The 17942-nt window shown below is 46.7% G+C and overlaps 1 protein-coding gene across 1 annotated transcript in view; it reads left to right on the top strand.

The window, feature by feature from the left end:
* The first annotated feature begins 2681 nt into the window (after positions 1–2681).
* The window catches only part of Gsdme (gasdermin E), a 55135-nt gene continuing 39874 nt past the window's right edge, over positions 2682–17942 (top strand). Inside the window, exons 1-2 of the mRNA XM_005087183.4 lie at positions 2682–3030; positions 13164–13393. Coding sequence (XP_005087240.1) covers positions 13183–13393 — 211 coding nt within the window. The 5' untranslated portion in view covers positions 2682–3030; positions 13164–13182. The remainder of the gene's footprint in view (positions 3031–13163; positions 13394–17942) is intronic.

The raw sequence follows: 17942 nt of genomic DNA, 5'->3' as shown, positions 1-17942 counted from the left end.
GCTCGGCATTCTGATACTTCAGGCAATCTTCATTAAATCATAAATAATATATCACCACACCCCAATGTATTTCCAGTGAGAGTTCCCACACTCCTCCTTCTAATGGAACACATTGACGGGGGGGGGGGGTATTGACGGGGGGGGGACACAACTGAAATTAGAATCTTACTTTGTTTTGATTGTTGCATATGAAGTCTTCAAATGTTCTATTTACTGACAGCAAGAAGCACAATATAATGAAAAAAATTAAAGTGTGGGGCTGAAGAGATGGCTGTGTTGTTGGGAGTATGCCCTCTTTTGCAGAGGACCAAAGCTGGGTTCCCAGGACCCACATCCTGTATGCTACACTCTGTGCCTGAGTTAAACTCTTGGCCATCTCCGCCCAGTTTGTGTCTCACTCCCCTTGTCGAACTTGAACCCAAAATAGGTTATGAGGCTTAGATGAGGTTTTTTTTTATTTTTTCCAAAGGAAAAGTACTCACAACCACACCCAGAGACAGCACCTAGAGAGTGTCATCTCTATATTAGCTGCTTGTGTCTCCCTCTGGCATTTGATGACTAGCCACTGCACAGGATACCAAGAGAGACACAAATTGAAGGCATGGAGAAATCATTGCTTCAGAAACTTGCAGTGTCAGTTTCAAGTGGTGACCTAGTTAGAGGCTGAGCCATCAGGGTGGGGACTGCCTGGATGTGCAGTTCCAGGGCTGCTCAAAGGTTATTGCCCCAGGCCACGGGGCAATAACCTCTAAGAACAGCTACTTGACAAGGCTCTTACTTGGTTTTGAGAGGCTAGAAGAGAGAATTCCTGAGGCTGGGTAAATGATAAAGAACCTAGATTTTATTTCTTACAGTGCTGGAGGTAGAGAAGTCCCTGGTCAAGTTGTGTTAGATAACCCTCTTGTCTGGTCAAGACAGAAGGTAGAAGGAAAGGAAAGAGAGGGGCAGGTGGGGTGGGGAAGGGGTACAGGCTCCTTTGATCAGAGCCAGTTTCCACTGTAACCAGCCCACTCCCTTGTTGACAGGATCTCTGAGGGCAGAGCCTTCATGTCTTAGCCACCCCTTATCAACTCTGGGGAACACATTCAAACCATAGATAGCATCACTGTATGATTTTATGAAGCCAAAGGACCAATTATGTAGATTTTAAAACTCTCCTAACCAGACTAGAATAGTGATTTCTCTTTTTTTCAGTATCTAGTCACATCGGCGAAGCACAGGGCCAGAGGGACAGCAATTTCTGACTTACTCATCCAATACCCACTATCTATACCCCTCATGCATAGCAACTACAAGTGGGGAGCTGGACAGAACTGGGCCCTTCAGGATGGACAGTGAATGGTTGTGAGGATGCTCTTAAGCTTAACCGCCCAGCTCAGGAGGCAATGGACACTGATAGCAGACTTCACCCTCTTACATGACTTGAGTTGCTAGAAAGAAAATCTTGAAACTGGGTAACTTATGAAGACAACCCTATAATCCCCCTATCCCTGTTTGAGGAACAAACAAGATAGTTCATCTCTCTCTCTCTCTCTCTCTCTCTCTCTCTCTCTCTCCCTCCCTCCCTCCCTCCCTCCCTCCCTCCCTCTCTCTCTGCACACACACACACACACACACACAAAACACACACACACACACACACACACAATATACACGTGTGGGCATATGTGCAGGCACCGGTGCACATGCGGAGGTCAGACAATACAGACAACAACTTGTAGGAGTCAGTTCTTCCACTGCTTGGGTTCCGGCGATTGAACCCAAACTGGCTCTCTCCCGCCAGCCATTTTCTAATGCAAGCATAATTTACTGAGTATCTATTCTGCAATAAGTTTCAAGTTCGGAGCTGGGCACAGTGAACAAAGCCGAACATCTTACTGTCTTCAGTGAGACGAAAATTTGGGGAAGAACAATGCATTATACAAGTATAGTGTAGTGATGACAGATGGGGCGAAGGAGAATCATAAAGTATGTAAGGGCGGGTGTTGGTGGCACACCTTTAATCCCAGCACTCAAGAGGCAGAAGCAGGCGGATCTCAGATCTCTGTGAGTTCAAGGACAGCCCGGTCTACAGAGCGAGTTCCAGGACATCCTCCAAAACAATACAGAGAAACCCTGTCTCGAAAAACCAAGAAAAAAAAAAAAAGAAAAAGAAAAGAAAAGAAAGGAAAAGAAAAAAGTGTGTAAGGAACCAGAGAGTCCTTGTGGTCTCTAGTAGTGTGAATAGTTAGGGCAGGCTTTGAGGAGAGGTGACCAATGGAGAGGCCACCTCTGTAACCACCTGCTGGCCTCCTCCCCACTGGGGCAGCCCCAAAATGCTCTACTTTCTGAGTGTAAATCCAGGGATTTGGGGCCAGGGGGAGGGTTTTCTTTTCCGCTGTTTATCGCACAGGAAAGAACATCTTATAAAGATTGACTCAGGGTACAACGCTCTGCCTCAGTCCCCTCTCGTGATTTACCAAGCACCTGCGGGTGACAGTGGCGTGGTTCTCCAGGGAGCTTACCCTAACTCGGATGTAGGTACTCATAACATCAAGCTCCAAGCTTCAAGCAAGTGCGAGGGTTCCCAAGGCCAAAGAGGGAGTTCCCAGGAAGAACGGCAAAGCCAACCCCTGCCAGCTCACACCCTACTGGTGGCATGAGAGGCTCCAGGAGGAACCAGAAGCAGTCTCAAGCCACGGGGTGTGTGAAGGGGGGGGAACCTGTGGACAGTAGGCCACATGCTCATCCCCACCTCCCTCCTCTGGAGCAGATGCTTCAGCCAAAGCCCTGACCTAGGCGGTTGGCAACCTCCCTGGTGTCCCCGGAAGGAAAAGAGGCAGTGTCCTGTCAGCAGCAGCCTCTCCTGCCGCCTGGAGCTCCTTTGCCTCTGCAGCCAGGGTCCCTGAGTCCCGGGTCCAGCCCCGCCTCCAGCGCCCGTGGGTCAGGACTGAACAAAGGTCCAGACCCGCCCGACTCCTCTCCCTGTGTGTCCCGGGAACGTGCCTGCAGGAACCGAGCACGTGCAGGACCGAGCTGCAGCGCGCGCGGGTAAGTGGCGGCGGGTGCGAGCTGCGGGCTCGGCTTGTGCTCCTCTCCCCTCCGCCCTCGGTGATACCAGGCCTGGGGCAAACTGTCAGCGCCCCCTTTTCCCCGGGAACCCCTTGCTCCCTCCCGAGGCCTCCCTTTTCTCTCCCACTCTCCAGCAGGGACAGCTGCTCTGTTCTGCCCATAGTCGGATTCCGCCCTGGTCTCCGTCTCATCCTGGCCTCCTCCCAGCATGCTCGTGGCCACTCCGGTAGTCCCGGAATACGGCCAGTGCAGCTGGTGCTCTCTGGCACCCCCACCTCATCTTGTCCCCACCATATCCCATGTATCCTTCCTTTGTCTTCTGCCGTGTCTCCGGTATCTGCAAGGATCCCAGGCATGCGTGTGTCCGGGAGGAAAGGCCAGAGGCAGGCAGAGGCAGGCTTGGGTCTGTCCTGTCCTGGGGTAACTGCATCTAACCTTGGCACCGAGGCCCTTCTACCTCAACAGAACAGGGTTTGGCGGCGGGGGTGGGGTGGGGGGGTGGGCGTCCTTCCCCTCTGCACCACTCAGGGAAAGATCTGAAACTGCTCCAGTGTTTTGCTGGAGCCTGAACAAAAAGCCGTCAGCCAGGGAGTGTGAACGGGACAAGGAAAGAAGTGGGAAAGGGTGTGCTGGGACAGCTGGGCCAGGGCTGTCACCCTCCAGAGTTGGGAACTGAGGGGAAAATGCTGAGAGGTTAGAGGAACAGCACCTAGATGTACAATGAAATGAATCTCTTCAACACCCACCATCCACAAGTGCTTCTTACAAAGAAAAGCTTCGGGGAGAAGCTGGGCCCGGACTCCTGATTAGATCTGAGAGACAAAATGACCCAGACTGCCTGCCCAGGTTCCTGGACTCCAGGCTGGCCTGCTCAGAGAGGAGGCTCTGCATCGACCACGGGACATTCTCGTTCTTTTTGAACTTTCTGGACGCTTGCTCTAGAGATCCTCTCTTTATGTGTGTGAATCTTCTTGTTTACTTTTGTGAAAAGAGTCCTGGCAGCCTGGTGTGCCCTTGAATACTCTGATTCGGCTGCCTCTTCCTGCGCGGAGGGGTGGGATTACCGGTGTGTGGCCACCACCACACCTGCTTTTACCTTTGAAGACTAATTAAAACATTTTTTAAAGTCCATGCCCATGAAGGCCAGGCCGCACTTGCATTTGTAATTCTCCTGTCTCAGCCTTTCTAGTTCCAAGAGTCCCCAGATTCCAGGCTTACACACCGCACCCGGCTCCTCCTGTCCCTAACAGTCTTTCATTCTCCCCTACCCCTACTCCATCCAGCAGCCTTTGCAGCCGCCATGGGTCTGCCTTTTCAGGCTCGTGTCCATCCTCTGACGGTCATTTGTTTCTTTATTTCACCCGTTCTTGGTGAAAAGATACATTTTCAAGGCAATGGCTTTGTCTCCACCGGAACTGAAGTTGTCCTTTGCCGACACACTGTCTTTACCAAATGAATCACATGCAGCTAAACTGAAGAAGACGTCGACCCACAGTCAGCATGGTGGAACGCACACAAGCTCCTGCTCTGGACTCAAGGGGATCTTTTTGGCTCAATACTAATTCTCTTGGGAGACATTCAAGGTCCCCTAGTCAAAGCCCCTGGGATTTGGACCTGTGGGCTTTATTGCTCCTTGCAGCAAGGGGGAAAGGAGGCTTGTCAGCGACTTCAGAGGGAAGCCTTCACTTAGGATTATAGGGTGACTGTAAGTGGGGAGACAGTTCTCACTGCATCTCTTCACAAACCATTGCCAAGTGCAAAGCCTGTCAGAGGTAGGCGGCAGCTGGGGTTGGTCAAGCAGCAGCATGGATCACAGGTAGGGCCGGGAGGAAGTTGGTATTGGCCGTTGTATGGTTTGGAGAGAGCAGTTGTGCTCAGTCTGTAGTGGGACACGGTGCCAGAGGGGTCATGTTTTTTTGCCATGATTTGTGATCACAGTGGCCTCAGCTCCTGTGGATGCCCTGTGACCCTATTCACATTCAGCAGGGGACACAAATCCAGCTCTCAGCAGCACCAGGATGTAGTACCCGGCTGGTTTCACATGCCTCTGTTTGTCAAGATCTTGGGAAAATGACCTAACATTCAGTTTCCACAAGTGCAAGATGTGTAAAACGTTTGCTTCAGGGAGTTGTTATGGAGAGTAAATGAGGAGACACACGATAGCATCCGGCTCAGCACCTGACACAGAGCAGGATCCCAACATGTGTTGACCCTGCTCTTTATTTGGTGTATTCGATGTTGTGGCCTCTTCCCAAGAACCCTGGGCCTGTTGTGGAAAGGCCAGAAGAAGAAACCTATTCCCACCTTTGGGAAACAGAGACAGGAGGCTATGGAGTTCAAGGCCAGACTCAAACTCTGTCTCTCTCAAAAACAAACAAAAACCAGACGGGAGAAGTGGGAAGTGAGAAGAAACAGGTCCCTCAAAATACAAGGTCAAGTGCGCCCCGAGATGAGTCAGAGCCACCAGCGTGGTGGTGATGGTGGTCCCTCATGCAACTGGCACGTTAGCTGTCCCTTTCAAGAGTCCTTGGTCCCAGGAGCCAATGGCCTGGGTGGCCATATTCTTTGCAAACTCAGTGTTGTTTGCTTTCTTCTTTTCTGAGGAGTCCTCCCCTGCCGTTACCCACTCCACACAGCGTTCCTATGCTCTAATCTGCTTTGACTGGGAAGTCAGCCAGCCAGGCAGGTGAATAAAAGTTTGACACTATTACTCTTAAACTGTCACAACTGTGAAGCTCAGTGGCCTGAGTCTACGGTCATGACTTCCAAGCTGGAGCATTGTGGAAAACTGAATTTAAAGTCTGACTTTTGGTTAGTTGAGGCTTAACCGTGTTTCTGTGTATTGGGCAATACATGGAACTGTGTGTGTGTGTAGGGGAGGGGGTCCTTGTATCTTAGATCAGTGGTTCTCAACCTCCGGTCAGACCCAAAGTTAACCTGTAAGCCCCACCTGCCCAAAGACGGATAACTTCCTGGGATTCTGGGAGTTGTAGTTCTTGGAAAATAACTAAAAAGACTCATGGGAAAGTACAGTGGCCTATGGGTTTTGACCATGTAAGCTCTGTTGACATGTGTCTTGGGGGCCACTTACCTAATAAGTTGCAGGTGATTATCCTGACCAAGTTCCATCTTGGTCAGTATTTAAAATTTTAATAAAAGCATACTTAAATCCAGCCAAATTAGTCAAAATAATAGAACCTTTTTTGTGTGAATTTCAGGATAAACTCTTCCTAATGCTGGGACCCTTTAAAACAGTTCTTCCTGCTGTGGTGACCCCCAACTGTAGAATTACTTTTGTCACTGCTTCATCACTCTAATTTTGCTACTGTTACGAATGGTAACTACCTGGTATGCAGCTCACAATGTGGAGACCCACAGGTAGAGAACCACTATTCTAGCTCCTATGCTTATGAACCTGGGCAAGTTAGATCTTTGTTGAGTAGTCAGCTACCTGATTGAGATGATGGTGGCAATGTGGTACTTCCTAGTGGTTCGACATAAACACTTGATTGTGTTAAATTTCTAGCCTGTATTTTGGCTGATCCCTCTGTTTATAGCAAAAGTGTCCAGGCTAGGCATGGTGACATACACCTGTAATCCCTTTATTTTGGAGACTGAGACATAAGGTGGTGAATTTGGGACCAGTCAGAGCATATTGAGACCCTGTCTCAAAACCATTAAGTACAAAAGCAAAACTCCCACAACTGGGTGTAGTAGCTCGTGCCTGTGGTGTCAGCACTGGAGGGGCGGAGGCAAGAGGATTGCTCTGAGTTCGAGGCATGTTCCAAACTAACTTGGGCTTTAGTATGAGATCCTCTTTCACAAAGCAAGCAGGCTGGAAAGATGGCTCAGTGGTTAAGAGTGCCTGGTGCCCTTCTGTAAGACCTGGGTTTGGTTCTGAGGCCGACTCACAGCTGCCCGAGGCTCCAGCTCCTGGGGAGCTGAAGGTCTGTCATGACCTCCAAGGACTTCTGTACGCACATGGCATACAAACAAGCATGTCCACATACATATCATCTAAAAATCAAATAATATTTAAGAACAACAACAAAAGTAAACGAATAACCCTAGACAAAAAGAAAGCAACAGCAGCTGGAGAGATGGCTCAGCAGATGAGCGCATTGGCTGTTCTTCCAAAGGGCTTGGGTTCAATTCCCAGTACCCACAAAGCTGCTCAAAACCTTCGGTAACTACAGTTCTCGGTGACCCAATGCCGTCTCCTAGCCTTTCCTGGGCACAAGCATGGTGCATAGACACGCAGAAAAAACACCCATACACATAAACTAACAAAAACAATAGAAAAGCCAACAGCCTTTTATAAAAGAGAGATTTTTTTTTGCTATATTCCAAATTCTTTTTTTCCTCAATATATGTTTTTATTTAAATTAGAAACATGAATGCTTCACATGTCAATCCCAGCTCCCTCTCCCACCCCTCCTCCCTTGTCCCTCCACCAGCCCTCCCAACCCCCTACCCAATCTCCACATCATTCCCCAGGGAGGGTGAGGCCCTCATTGGGGGGGATCTCCAAAGTCTGTCATTTCATCTAGGGCAGGACCTAGGCCCTTCCCCATGTGTCCAGGCTGAGAGAGCATCCCTCTATTTGGAATGGGCTCCCAAAGATCATTCATACATCATGGTAAACACTGATCTACTACCCAAGGCCCCAGAGATTTCTGAGGCCTCAAATGAAATAATTTTTTAAAGGCTTGTAACAAAGTAACAGATGTTTGCTTTTATTTGTATCGAGAAAATGCAGCCTAAATCTATGCTGAGATTCAATTTCTCACATATGACCTTGGCAAAGATTCAAAAGTTTGAGGCCTATCATTGCTAATATAGATACTGTAGCATTTTAACAGATGCCTGTAATAGCAGATACATTGTTACTTGGACAACAGAAGGAAAGAAGCTCCCGAGTCACAAATGTACCCTCCTGTTGACCAGCAATCTCTTTTCTAGGGCTGTAGACTCCAGATCCAGTCATCTATTCATGAAGGAATACTTAATGGTGTCTTGTTTGGTTGTTTGCATTTGATATGGTTTCTCTATAGTCTAGACTGGCCCAGAGCTCACTATTAGCCCAAGCTAACCTCACACTCACGACAACCCTCCCACTTTAGCCTTCGTAGTACTGGGATTACAGGATTGAGTCACCACATCTGGATGGCAGCATTGTTAAAATAGCAGAAATTGGAAAAAATACAACTGATGAATTATATATGACAGGGCCACTAAGTAGTAATACATTCAGTGAAGGAGTAATATGTAACTGTAAATAAGAAGGTGCTGGTGTGGTGTAATCTATAGGTTATATCACTATATAAGAAAAGCAAGTGTAGAGGGATGTGCAGTCTTTGAGATTTATATTTACATAAGGAAACACAAAGATAATGATAGTAAAAGGGACGTAAAGGGCAGATAGGATGAACGCATGGGAGGAAATGGGAGTTCATAGATTTTGGTGCCATGTAAATTAACAGAAGCTCTGAGAGCAGCAGGCTCCCAGTGCCTCCCTAAGCAACTTACTCTGTCAAGAAGGCAATCGGCCAGGTTCCAGGTTAGCTGAAACAAGAAAAGCCCCACTGAAAATGAGTGTAAAGTGCCCTTTGTTCACCTGCTGATCCCTCCAGGGGAGTTGCTGCTGTTGCCACAGCTGTGCCTTCACAACAGCTGGGTTCAATTGTTGTTTTTAACAGCAAGTCTGACATTGCCTCCATAGAAACCCTTTTGATGCGAAGATGGGTTTGCGAACTCCCATTCAGTTTGTTTCAGAAAAGGATCTAGAGGCTATGAAAATAATGATCCCATCATCAAGGGCGAACTTCAACAACCTGTCCTACTATCCGGATGAGTTTTCATATGCCCAGTTTTGCTCAAAGGCCTTTGTTTTTTGACACAGCAAATCCTGCACCTTGTCCCTCAGACAGTCACGGCAATTGCTGCCCTCAGTTTCCTGAGCCCATCTCTGGGTAACTGGCTGAGCTGTCTCGTTGCCCACCACCTGCCTGGACGGTCTGGAGAGCATCCTAGGCTCTCCTGTCTTGCATCATCACTGGCCACCCAACCAGAGTTCTAGTGAATGGGCCAAATCTGCATCTTTCCCATGGAGGATACTGGCATTTTGGAGCATCATAGGTTGCTTCTGGTTCTACCCTGTTTCTGTCCCGCCCACTCTCTGCTTACACTTATGTATTTGTGTATGTGTGAGCAACTGCAGAGGTGTCAGTTCCCCCCTTCCTCTCTGTGGGCCTTGGGATTGAACTCTGGTCGTCAGACTTGGCAGCAAGTACCTTTACCCTCCCACCTCACTTTGTTTTTTAGAAGATCTGGGTGACTGCACTCATCACCTTTGCTCTCTGGTCACACCCTCCCATAGGTCTTGCTCATCTGACACTCCCACAGGGGCACTCCGATCTTCAGGCCCTGGCCCAGAGCCCTTCCCAGCCTGTTCCCATCATTTCTCTGTTCTGGAACCCTGCCTTGCAAATGCTCATCAATCCCAAAGCTCACTAAGCGTTCTAAGTCTGTCAGTAAGGTGGTGGCAGAGCAGCAGCATAGAAGCTTGCTGATAGCCTGCCTTGCCTTCCTGGTCTCCCTTACGCCTTGCCATTTCCCCTTCTGTGAATGTGCCTCTGTCACAACAGACTGACTAATTCTCGCTGATTCTCCTTGGCTATGAAGTGCAGTCTAGATGCCACTGACATCACTAGCATACTGAGGCCTGTGTCCACTCAAACAGACAAGGTTTTTTGTTGTTCATTTTCCACCATAACCTGCCAATAGCTGCCTCAAGTGTGTGTGTGTGTGTGTGTGTGTGTGTGTCCAGTTTACTTTTCTAGAACTCACAATTATCTTCCTGGCTTACATACGTGCTTGGGTTACAGGCATGAGTCAACAAACTCAGCATAAACCTAGAGGTTTTTGTTTTGTTTTGTTTTGTTTTGTTTTGCGTACTTCAACCCAGAACCTAGTGTGTATGCAGTAATTCTTAATGACTGACTCAGTTAAAAGCTTGGCAAATGAATAAATGAGTGTTCCATTGAAGGCAAGATCCCTAGTCATGGTGTTTACAGCCTGTTGTTCAGACAGGAACCTCGCTTCTCTTCAAATATTTATTTTCGCTCTGAATGTATAAGAAAAGGCTGAAGCAGCTACTGCTTCATCGGAACCAGGAAAAGTTGCTTTGGAGAAGTAGGGAAGGCCAGTGTTTCTGAAACCCAGAGAAGATGAGCACTGAATAAAGTGAATCAAACAGGGTAAAGTCCAAGACCACACCCACCCTGTTAACTTCCAAGAGGACTGTGTGCCCAAGTGATTGGCCAAGTTCCAGGGCAGGAATACAGACAAACACTAACTTTAGCCTATTGGGCATCTTAATTTGTTTGTAGTCAGTCTTAAAATATTTTAGCTGGGCATGATGGCACACAATGGTCATCAAAAAACCAGGCAGGATGAGGCAGGAGGATTATAAATTTGAGGTTAGCCTAAGCTGTTACATACCCAACTTTTAAAAAGCCTCAATAGAAAACAAAGAAACAAAAATAAATTTGCCACGCAAATAAAAGTGTTATTTCAACTTGTTTTGTATAAAATTAAATATGTGACTTGAAGTCTGTGCATAAATTGTATGTATATGACTACGCTCAAGTCATGTGCTGTAACATAAGATTTTTGGTTGTTCTACTCAAGTATTTGATTTGTAAAACTTTGTTTTTACTATTTATTTTTATTTTATATATGGGTGTTTGTATAGTATGTCCGTGGGCCAGGTATACGCAGTGCGTGAGGAAGCCAGAAGGGGGCATGAGACCCCCTAGAACGGGAGTTTCCCAACAAGTGTAAGCCTCCGAGTGGGCGCTAGAAACAAATGGGTGATCCTAACCCCTGACCCATCTTGCTGGCCACTAAGAGTTGCTTTTAAATAACAACTCTCGTCATAAATATTGCAAATATTCACTCACATTGCAATTTGTCTGTATAAATGTCCTTTTACCCTATGATTGCAAAAATATTTCTCTGAATTTATTTTCTTCAAAGAAATTCTGATTTATTACTAATCTTTCTGTTGTGTTGGTGTAAAGAAGGAATAGGGTTATTTGTCCAGAAAGCTGACCCACTCACTAGCCTACACTCCCACTGAACACACTACTTTCCTTTTGTATCTTCCCAGTTTCCTTCTCCCCTGCAGCTGAAGTGTGATTATACTTTCATTTCTGGGGTAAAAATTTATAGCTAGCTAGTATTCATTTCTGAGCAGATCACACAATGTGGAGAAAGATCTGTCTTTGACTTTTCACAGAACGGCAGTGGTCCCTAGGTAGTGAAGGGCATGGAGGAAGTCCTGGGCGAATGTATAAGGAGCAACTGAAGCTCTGAGGGAATGTGCACTGTTGACTTGGTGCGGCCATGTCAAGGTCCCTGATGTCTGAGACCTATGGCAAGGGAAAGTCTCTGAGGCTCAGAGGGAAACAGCAAAGCCCTCTTCTGCCAAGTGCAAAAGCTATCAGCTATAGCTTCCTCCTCCCAGATGACTACAGCCTGAGACTGCTTCCCTACGGAGCCCTCCTGCCCAAGACTGGCTAAGCCCATCTTCTTGTTCAGCTGTGGTCTCTTATTCACCTGCAAATGAATCAGCCCCCTCAATTCGGATTTCAGTTGTATAAAATAAACGTTCTGAGTTTCTAAGTTGCTGTTGTAGCGGGTGCTGCACCACCAGAGCAAGCACAGCCCATGTGATCCCAGATTTTCTGTACTTGTGTCTGTGTGTCTGTCCATTTCCTCAATGACTGAGGCAGGTTTCCAGGGCCAAGCCATGCCGGACTTGGCAGTGCAGGACCACCTTCCTTAGGTAACCCTCCTCCTACAAAATGGTGTAGTTTGCTTACATCCTGCACAAAGCATCTGTCATGTTTAAATCACCTGTACATTGTTTATACAATTGGTCTTTTGCTTATTACAGCATTGTTTGGAGGGGTAAGTCTGCACATGTTCCACACAATGCAATTATTTTTTAGTGTCTCCAATATGCTGTTGATTGAATGTTTGGAAGTCATTATGTCAACAAATATCCCAAGGTCTCTGCCTTCTTGGTGGTAGGGTTATATTCTTGACTCTCAAGGTTGGTTAAAACTGTGTTTTGACAACTTCTTAGGAAGTGAGCCGTCAGTGCCTTTTTGCCAGGATGTTTAATTGCTAATGTGAGACTTCTAGAACTCTCTTTTATGTTGTACAATGATTGATAATGTTCAAGATGGTGGTTTTCCCTTTGATCCTCTGAATGTCCAAAGCAAACAAAACTCTCAGCCAGGTGGCCTGCTCCTTCAACACCAGTGTTTGGGATGCTGAGGCAGAAAAGCTTGTTCTGAGTTAGAGACCAGCCTGAGCTACACAATGAGGTCCAGGCCAGCTAAAGAATGAGGCCCTGTCTCAAAAACAAACAAACAAATAGAAACAACAACAACAACAAAAAACCCAGACCTTACCTGTTCCATTTTTATTGACATGCAGTATAAGCAGCAAATAATTTCTATCTGGAATAGAGTCCAGGCCTGGAACCCAGAATACAGACCAGGCTGCCCTAAAGTGTGTGTTAATGCTCTTATTTCTGCTCCATGGGATTACAGATGTGTACCATCAAGCCCAGCTCAAATAAACTTTTATAGCTGTAAGTTGGTGGTCCTCAACCTTCCTATTGCAGCAACCCTTTAATACAGCTCCTCATGTTATGGTGACCTACAACCATAACATCATTCTCATTGCTACTATTATGAATTGCAACATAGACACCTGTGTTTGCTGATGGCCTGAGGTAGCTCCTGTGAAAGAGTCATTTGACCCCAAAGGGATTGTGACCTATAGGTTGAGAACCAGGGCTGGAAGGCACTGGGATTTCAGGGTTGTTTGTTTCAGAAGTATAACCTAGCCTATCCTGAACATTCTTTCCCAGCATTTCTATTTGAGCTTTTCCCTTTTTTCAACTTGATTTCCTTGTCATCAACTGAACTCACAGAGAGGACACATTCTTTCATATTAGCTATAGTTACTATAGAGAAATATGCCAATTCTAGGAAAAAAACACAAAGTAACTCTACGCTAACCTTATATTTCAGGTAATCTGAACCTGACAAAATGTTTGCCAAGGCGACTCGGAATTTCCTTAAAGAGGTTGATGCTGGAGGGGACCTGATCTCAGTCTCAAATTTGAATGACTCCGATAAGCTGCAGCTCCTGAGTCTGATGACCAAGAAGAAGCGGTACTGGTGCTGGCAGAGACCCAAGTACCAGTTTTTGTCTGTCACCCTGGGAGATGTTCTCACAGAAGGACAATGGCTCAGTCCAGGTATGTTTCCTTGTGAAGATACAGTGACTAGTCCCAAACAGAGAGTGGCTCTTCTAGGCATCTGGGATGGAGGTGGTGCCTTACACTGAATTCTTCCTTTTCATTGGCTTTGTGGTATAAAAGGATAAAAGGTTATCCTTCCTTCATTTCTTTCTTCCTTCCTTCCTCCCTCCTTCTCTCCCTCCCTTCCCCCCCCCTCTCTTTTCTGAGACAGGGTTTCTCTGTGTAGCTTTGGACCTGTCCTAGAACTCGCTGTGTAGACCAGACTGGCCTCAAACTCATGAGAGATCTGCCTGCCTCTGCCTCCGCCTCCCACGTGCTTTGATTAAAGGTGTGTACCACTACTACCTGGCAAGGATATCCTTTCTTAATGAGCCCAACTATGCACTCCTGAAATGAAATGTTATACCACAGTGTTGTAAAGGTGATAGTCAGTTTGGGTATAGAAGTTCGTTGTGCCCATCATGAATGTCAGAGCCGTTTGGCATAGGTGGGATGTCTCCCCTATACAAACTTTGGTTTAGTATCGAGACTAAAAATGCTATAGACTGATCAGAGTGGCAGGAAGTTCTGTTTCTTACATAACGACTTCTGAGAGGAGCAGGACCATCTCCCATGCTGGTCTGTAGAGGGCTTGTTAAAGAAATTGGCTTGGCATTTATTGTGGCAGCTGGTAAAATTCCCTGCCAAAAATTGTGATTCTGTGGTTTACTTTCCACCGGCCCTAGTGCGAGGGGACCCTGGGCTGGTGCTTTTTTACTTTCTGCATGTCTGCTTACACCCCTTCCTGTGTGTGTGTGTGTGTGTGCACGCGCACGCGCGTGCGAGAGAGAGAGAGAGAGAGAGAGAGAGAGAGACAGAGACAGAGACAGAGACAGAGACAGAGACAGAGAGACAGAGAGAGACAGACAGACAGACAGACAGATTCAGAGCTAGTGTGACCAGTGGAGGTTAGAGGACAATCTTGGGTGTCAGTCCTTACTCCCCTTGTTTGAGACCAGGTCTCCAGCCATTCTGCCATCTTGTATACTAGTCTGATGCTGTGTGACCCAAGAGCTTCTGGGGATTCTTTGTCTGGTCCCCATCTCACTGCAGGAATACTATATCTAAATTTACAGGTTCCAGGCATTTGATCTCTGGTTCTCATGTTTGTGTGGTGAGTGCTTTTACTGACAGAGCCATCTCTTCAGCCCCACCTGGGCTTCTAATCAGTTTGTATGATATGCAATAGAGAAATAAGGGGACTGACGATGGGTTGGACAGCTGTCAGCAGACAAAGAACACAGTGGATAGCCTGTGGTACTCTCGTCTAGTCTGTGCCACGTAACCTTTTGGTCAATGACAGGCTGTGTTTATGCTGGGATTTCTTAAGGTTTCGTCTGCTAATGATGTCTGCACTATCTTGATAAGAGTACTCTACGATGTCTCAACAATGATGAAGTCATCTACAGATGCTTCTCTGACAACTTGACCCTGTTGCTAAGCAACACATGGCAATGTTTATAAAGTACACAAAGAGATGAAAGAAAAAAAACTTCATAATATAACATCATATGTCAATATCCATTAATTCTTAGATTGTGGTCTTTTTTTAAAACCTCATCTAATAGAAAAAAATTGTGGTGTGTGTGTGTGTGTGTGTGTGTGTGTGTGTGTGTGAGTGAGCCCGCCCATGTGACAGCCAGTCAACAGCAGGTGTCTTCTGTAACTCTCTACCTTATTGTTTTGAGCAGGGTGTCATGGATGTGGGCCATGCTAGTGCAGCCTGGGCTTTTCTATGATATACTGGAGATCTGAACTAAGGTCCTTGCTGTGCAGCAAGCCCTCACTCCTAAATATATTTTACAAACAGAAGTAGAAAAATGTTGTATACAATTTTGATATACTCCTCATGTATTTTATTTAATATTATGTAAGTTTCCTCTGTAGGTTTAGGTGCTTTTAATTCTACTTCAACAAATGCAGAATATTCCTTTGTGTATATGTACCCTAATTTGATTAACTATTCCAAATTTTGGGCTTAATAAATAAGGCTGCAGGGAACATTTTTGTTTGTGATTTTTTTAGCTTGTTTTTGAAACAGTTGCATTAGCATACTTCCTCAGTCTTCCTGGACCGGAGGTTGAAAGCTTTCTGAAACTTGCTACTCCTTGCTATCTTACTTCCTGGAACATGGTGATGTGTGACAGATTGACAGTGCTTAATTATTGGATGGAACCATGTCTAATTTCTCCTTCACAGTAAAGTTTTGACATCTGTGACTGCATGTCTACCAAAAGGAAGGGGAGCCTGAGTCACTCACTCAGGTCTGCAGTCTCCACTCTTGCTTCAAGAAGAGCCTTCCTGCCAATGCTGCCCTCAGCCAGTCGCTGGGGCTGCCATGGAATGGGAGGATAGATTGATCTGAATTTCACATCATACCCCCCCCCACACACACACACATTAGCTGCTGTTCTCATTTCTGTGACAAAATATGAGATAGGAGGCAACTTAAGAAAGAAACAGAATATTTTAACACACAGTTTTGGGGAAGGAAGTCATGGCAGCAGGGACCTGACACACATTGCTGGTCACACTGCACCACAGCCAGAGAGAAGGATTCTAGCATTTTTATTCTGGTCAGGACCCCACCCCTCAGAATGGTGCTGCCACATTTAGGATGAGTCTTTCCATCTCAGATGACCTAATTTAGACCACCTTCCCCATGCATGCTTGGAAGCTTGCCTTCTAGGTGATTCTAGAGCCTGTTAGGTTGACTGTATCAACCATCCCTCCCTCTCTACCCCCAGGTCTGTGTACCTGAGGGTGGAACCTCTTTTGAGTAGTAAAATAGCTAAGTGTAACTTGGAACAAGAGAGAAAACATCATGAACCACACCAAGGGCTGCTGAGTACTGGGATTTTTCTCTGTGATGTTGAAATGATGAGTTGGTGGTATCTTGAAAGATTATGCAGACTTCAGCTAGACTGGTGATGTCACTTGTCACCACAGATAAGGGATCCCTGAATGTGACCATCCTTTGAGGTCAGAGCTCAGGCTGGGTCCTGAGTCCTGTTGGAGTCATGGCTAGAAAGCGCAGGCTCGGGAGGCTTCATCACTGTTGCTTTTTCTCGCTTGCTTCAGCCCTGGCATGAGTGTTGCTTAGGATAGGGAAGGGGAAGGTGGTGACTGGATTGTTGGTGGCTCACTGATAGCCCAATGCTCCCTTCTTTCAGGTTACAACTTGATAAAGAACTGTGTATTAAGTGACATCTTTTTTGCGGGTGTGTCCAGGGTGGCATTTTTATGTACACATTCTTGACTTCTCCCTATCTGCTGTGTGATCAGTTCTGGGAATGTTACATTTTGAATCTAAACATGTACCCCCTAGTCTGATGTTTTGAATGCCTGGATTCCAGCTATGGTGTTATTCTGAGGGCAGTGAACCTATCAGAGATTGGATTAGCTGACAAAGTAGGTCACTAGACAGGGGCCTTTGTGGGTTATACCTGGCCTCTAGTCCTGTCCCGCATTCCCTGCTTGTGGTAGTGGGTCAGTAGAAAGAAGTCTGTCAGCCTCCAGGTGGTTTGGAATCCCTTCTGAAGATCAGCCCAGAGGCCAGGAGATGCTTGGGTGAAGGACATGAAGAGGCAGAGTGTGATGCTCACATTGGGCTCTTTTGTATCCTGACCAAATGGTGGTGATTAAGGCTGTAATATATTAAGGTTGTATCATGACAGATTAAAATGGGGGCAGTGGCCTGGGGGGCATATATTTATAGTAAAATACATGAATCCTATATAGGAAACCCAGAATTCAATACTGAGCACCCAAGAAAGAAAAGGGAAAGGGGGAGAGAGAATAAAACAAAAAACAAAACCCAAGGCTGGCAGTTCCCATGAGGGTTCTGAGCAGAGGGTGGACCCTGAAGGTGCCCTGACAGCCCTCACTTGCATGTGGGCCGATGGAGAGCCAGGGGGATAGCTCCGTGGGAGGACATCTGACTGTGGAGAGGAACAAGGTAATTCCCAGCGGACTTGATTGACAGTGGAATACCAGCTGGTACTGCTTTGCTCCTTAGAGCCTGGAAAGCCAGGGCAGAAAGAAAGCTAGTCTTCGGTTTTGTGTGCTTTGGGGGGAGGGGAGGGGGATGGGCATGCCTGGTGACTAACGCGGTAAGGAACTGAACGACTGACTAGAGCTCAGATGTAACATAAACATTACATTTGCTGGGAGATGGTGAGGAGGACCGGGGCTGTTCACGATGGTGGTGGGAGGTAATGATGTCCAGGAGGATCTGCCATGCTAAGTTGCTCCCCTGGCGTTTGCAACAGTAGCATGGGCACAGGTGTCACTTGTCATTCTTCATTTTTAACCCCGTTCAGTCTTTACCCCAGCTGGTGGCCGTCTTAGTTACTTTTGGTCCTTGCAGGGACAAAAGTTCCTGACCAAAACAACATAAGAGAGCGTTTATTTGGGCTCACACTTTGAGGGTGCAGTCCATCATGGCGAGACAGACCTGAAAGAGGGAGAGGGTCAAGTTAGGTCAGCAGTCAGCTATGTCCTGTGC

Source organism: Mesocricetus auratus, unplaced genomic scaffold (assembly GCF_017639785.1).
Source record: "Mesocricetus auratus isolate SY011 unplaced genomic scaffold, BCM_Maur_2.0 Super-Scaffold_100676, whole genome shotgun sequence".
Taxonomy (NCBI): Eukaryota; Metazoa; Chordata; class Mammalia; order Rodentia; family Cricetidae; genus Mesocricetus; species Mesocricetus auratus.
This window is presented reverse-complemented; position numbering and strand designations above follow the sequence as displayed.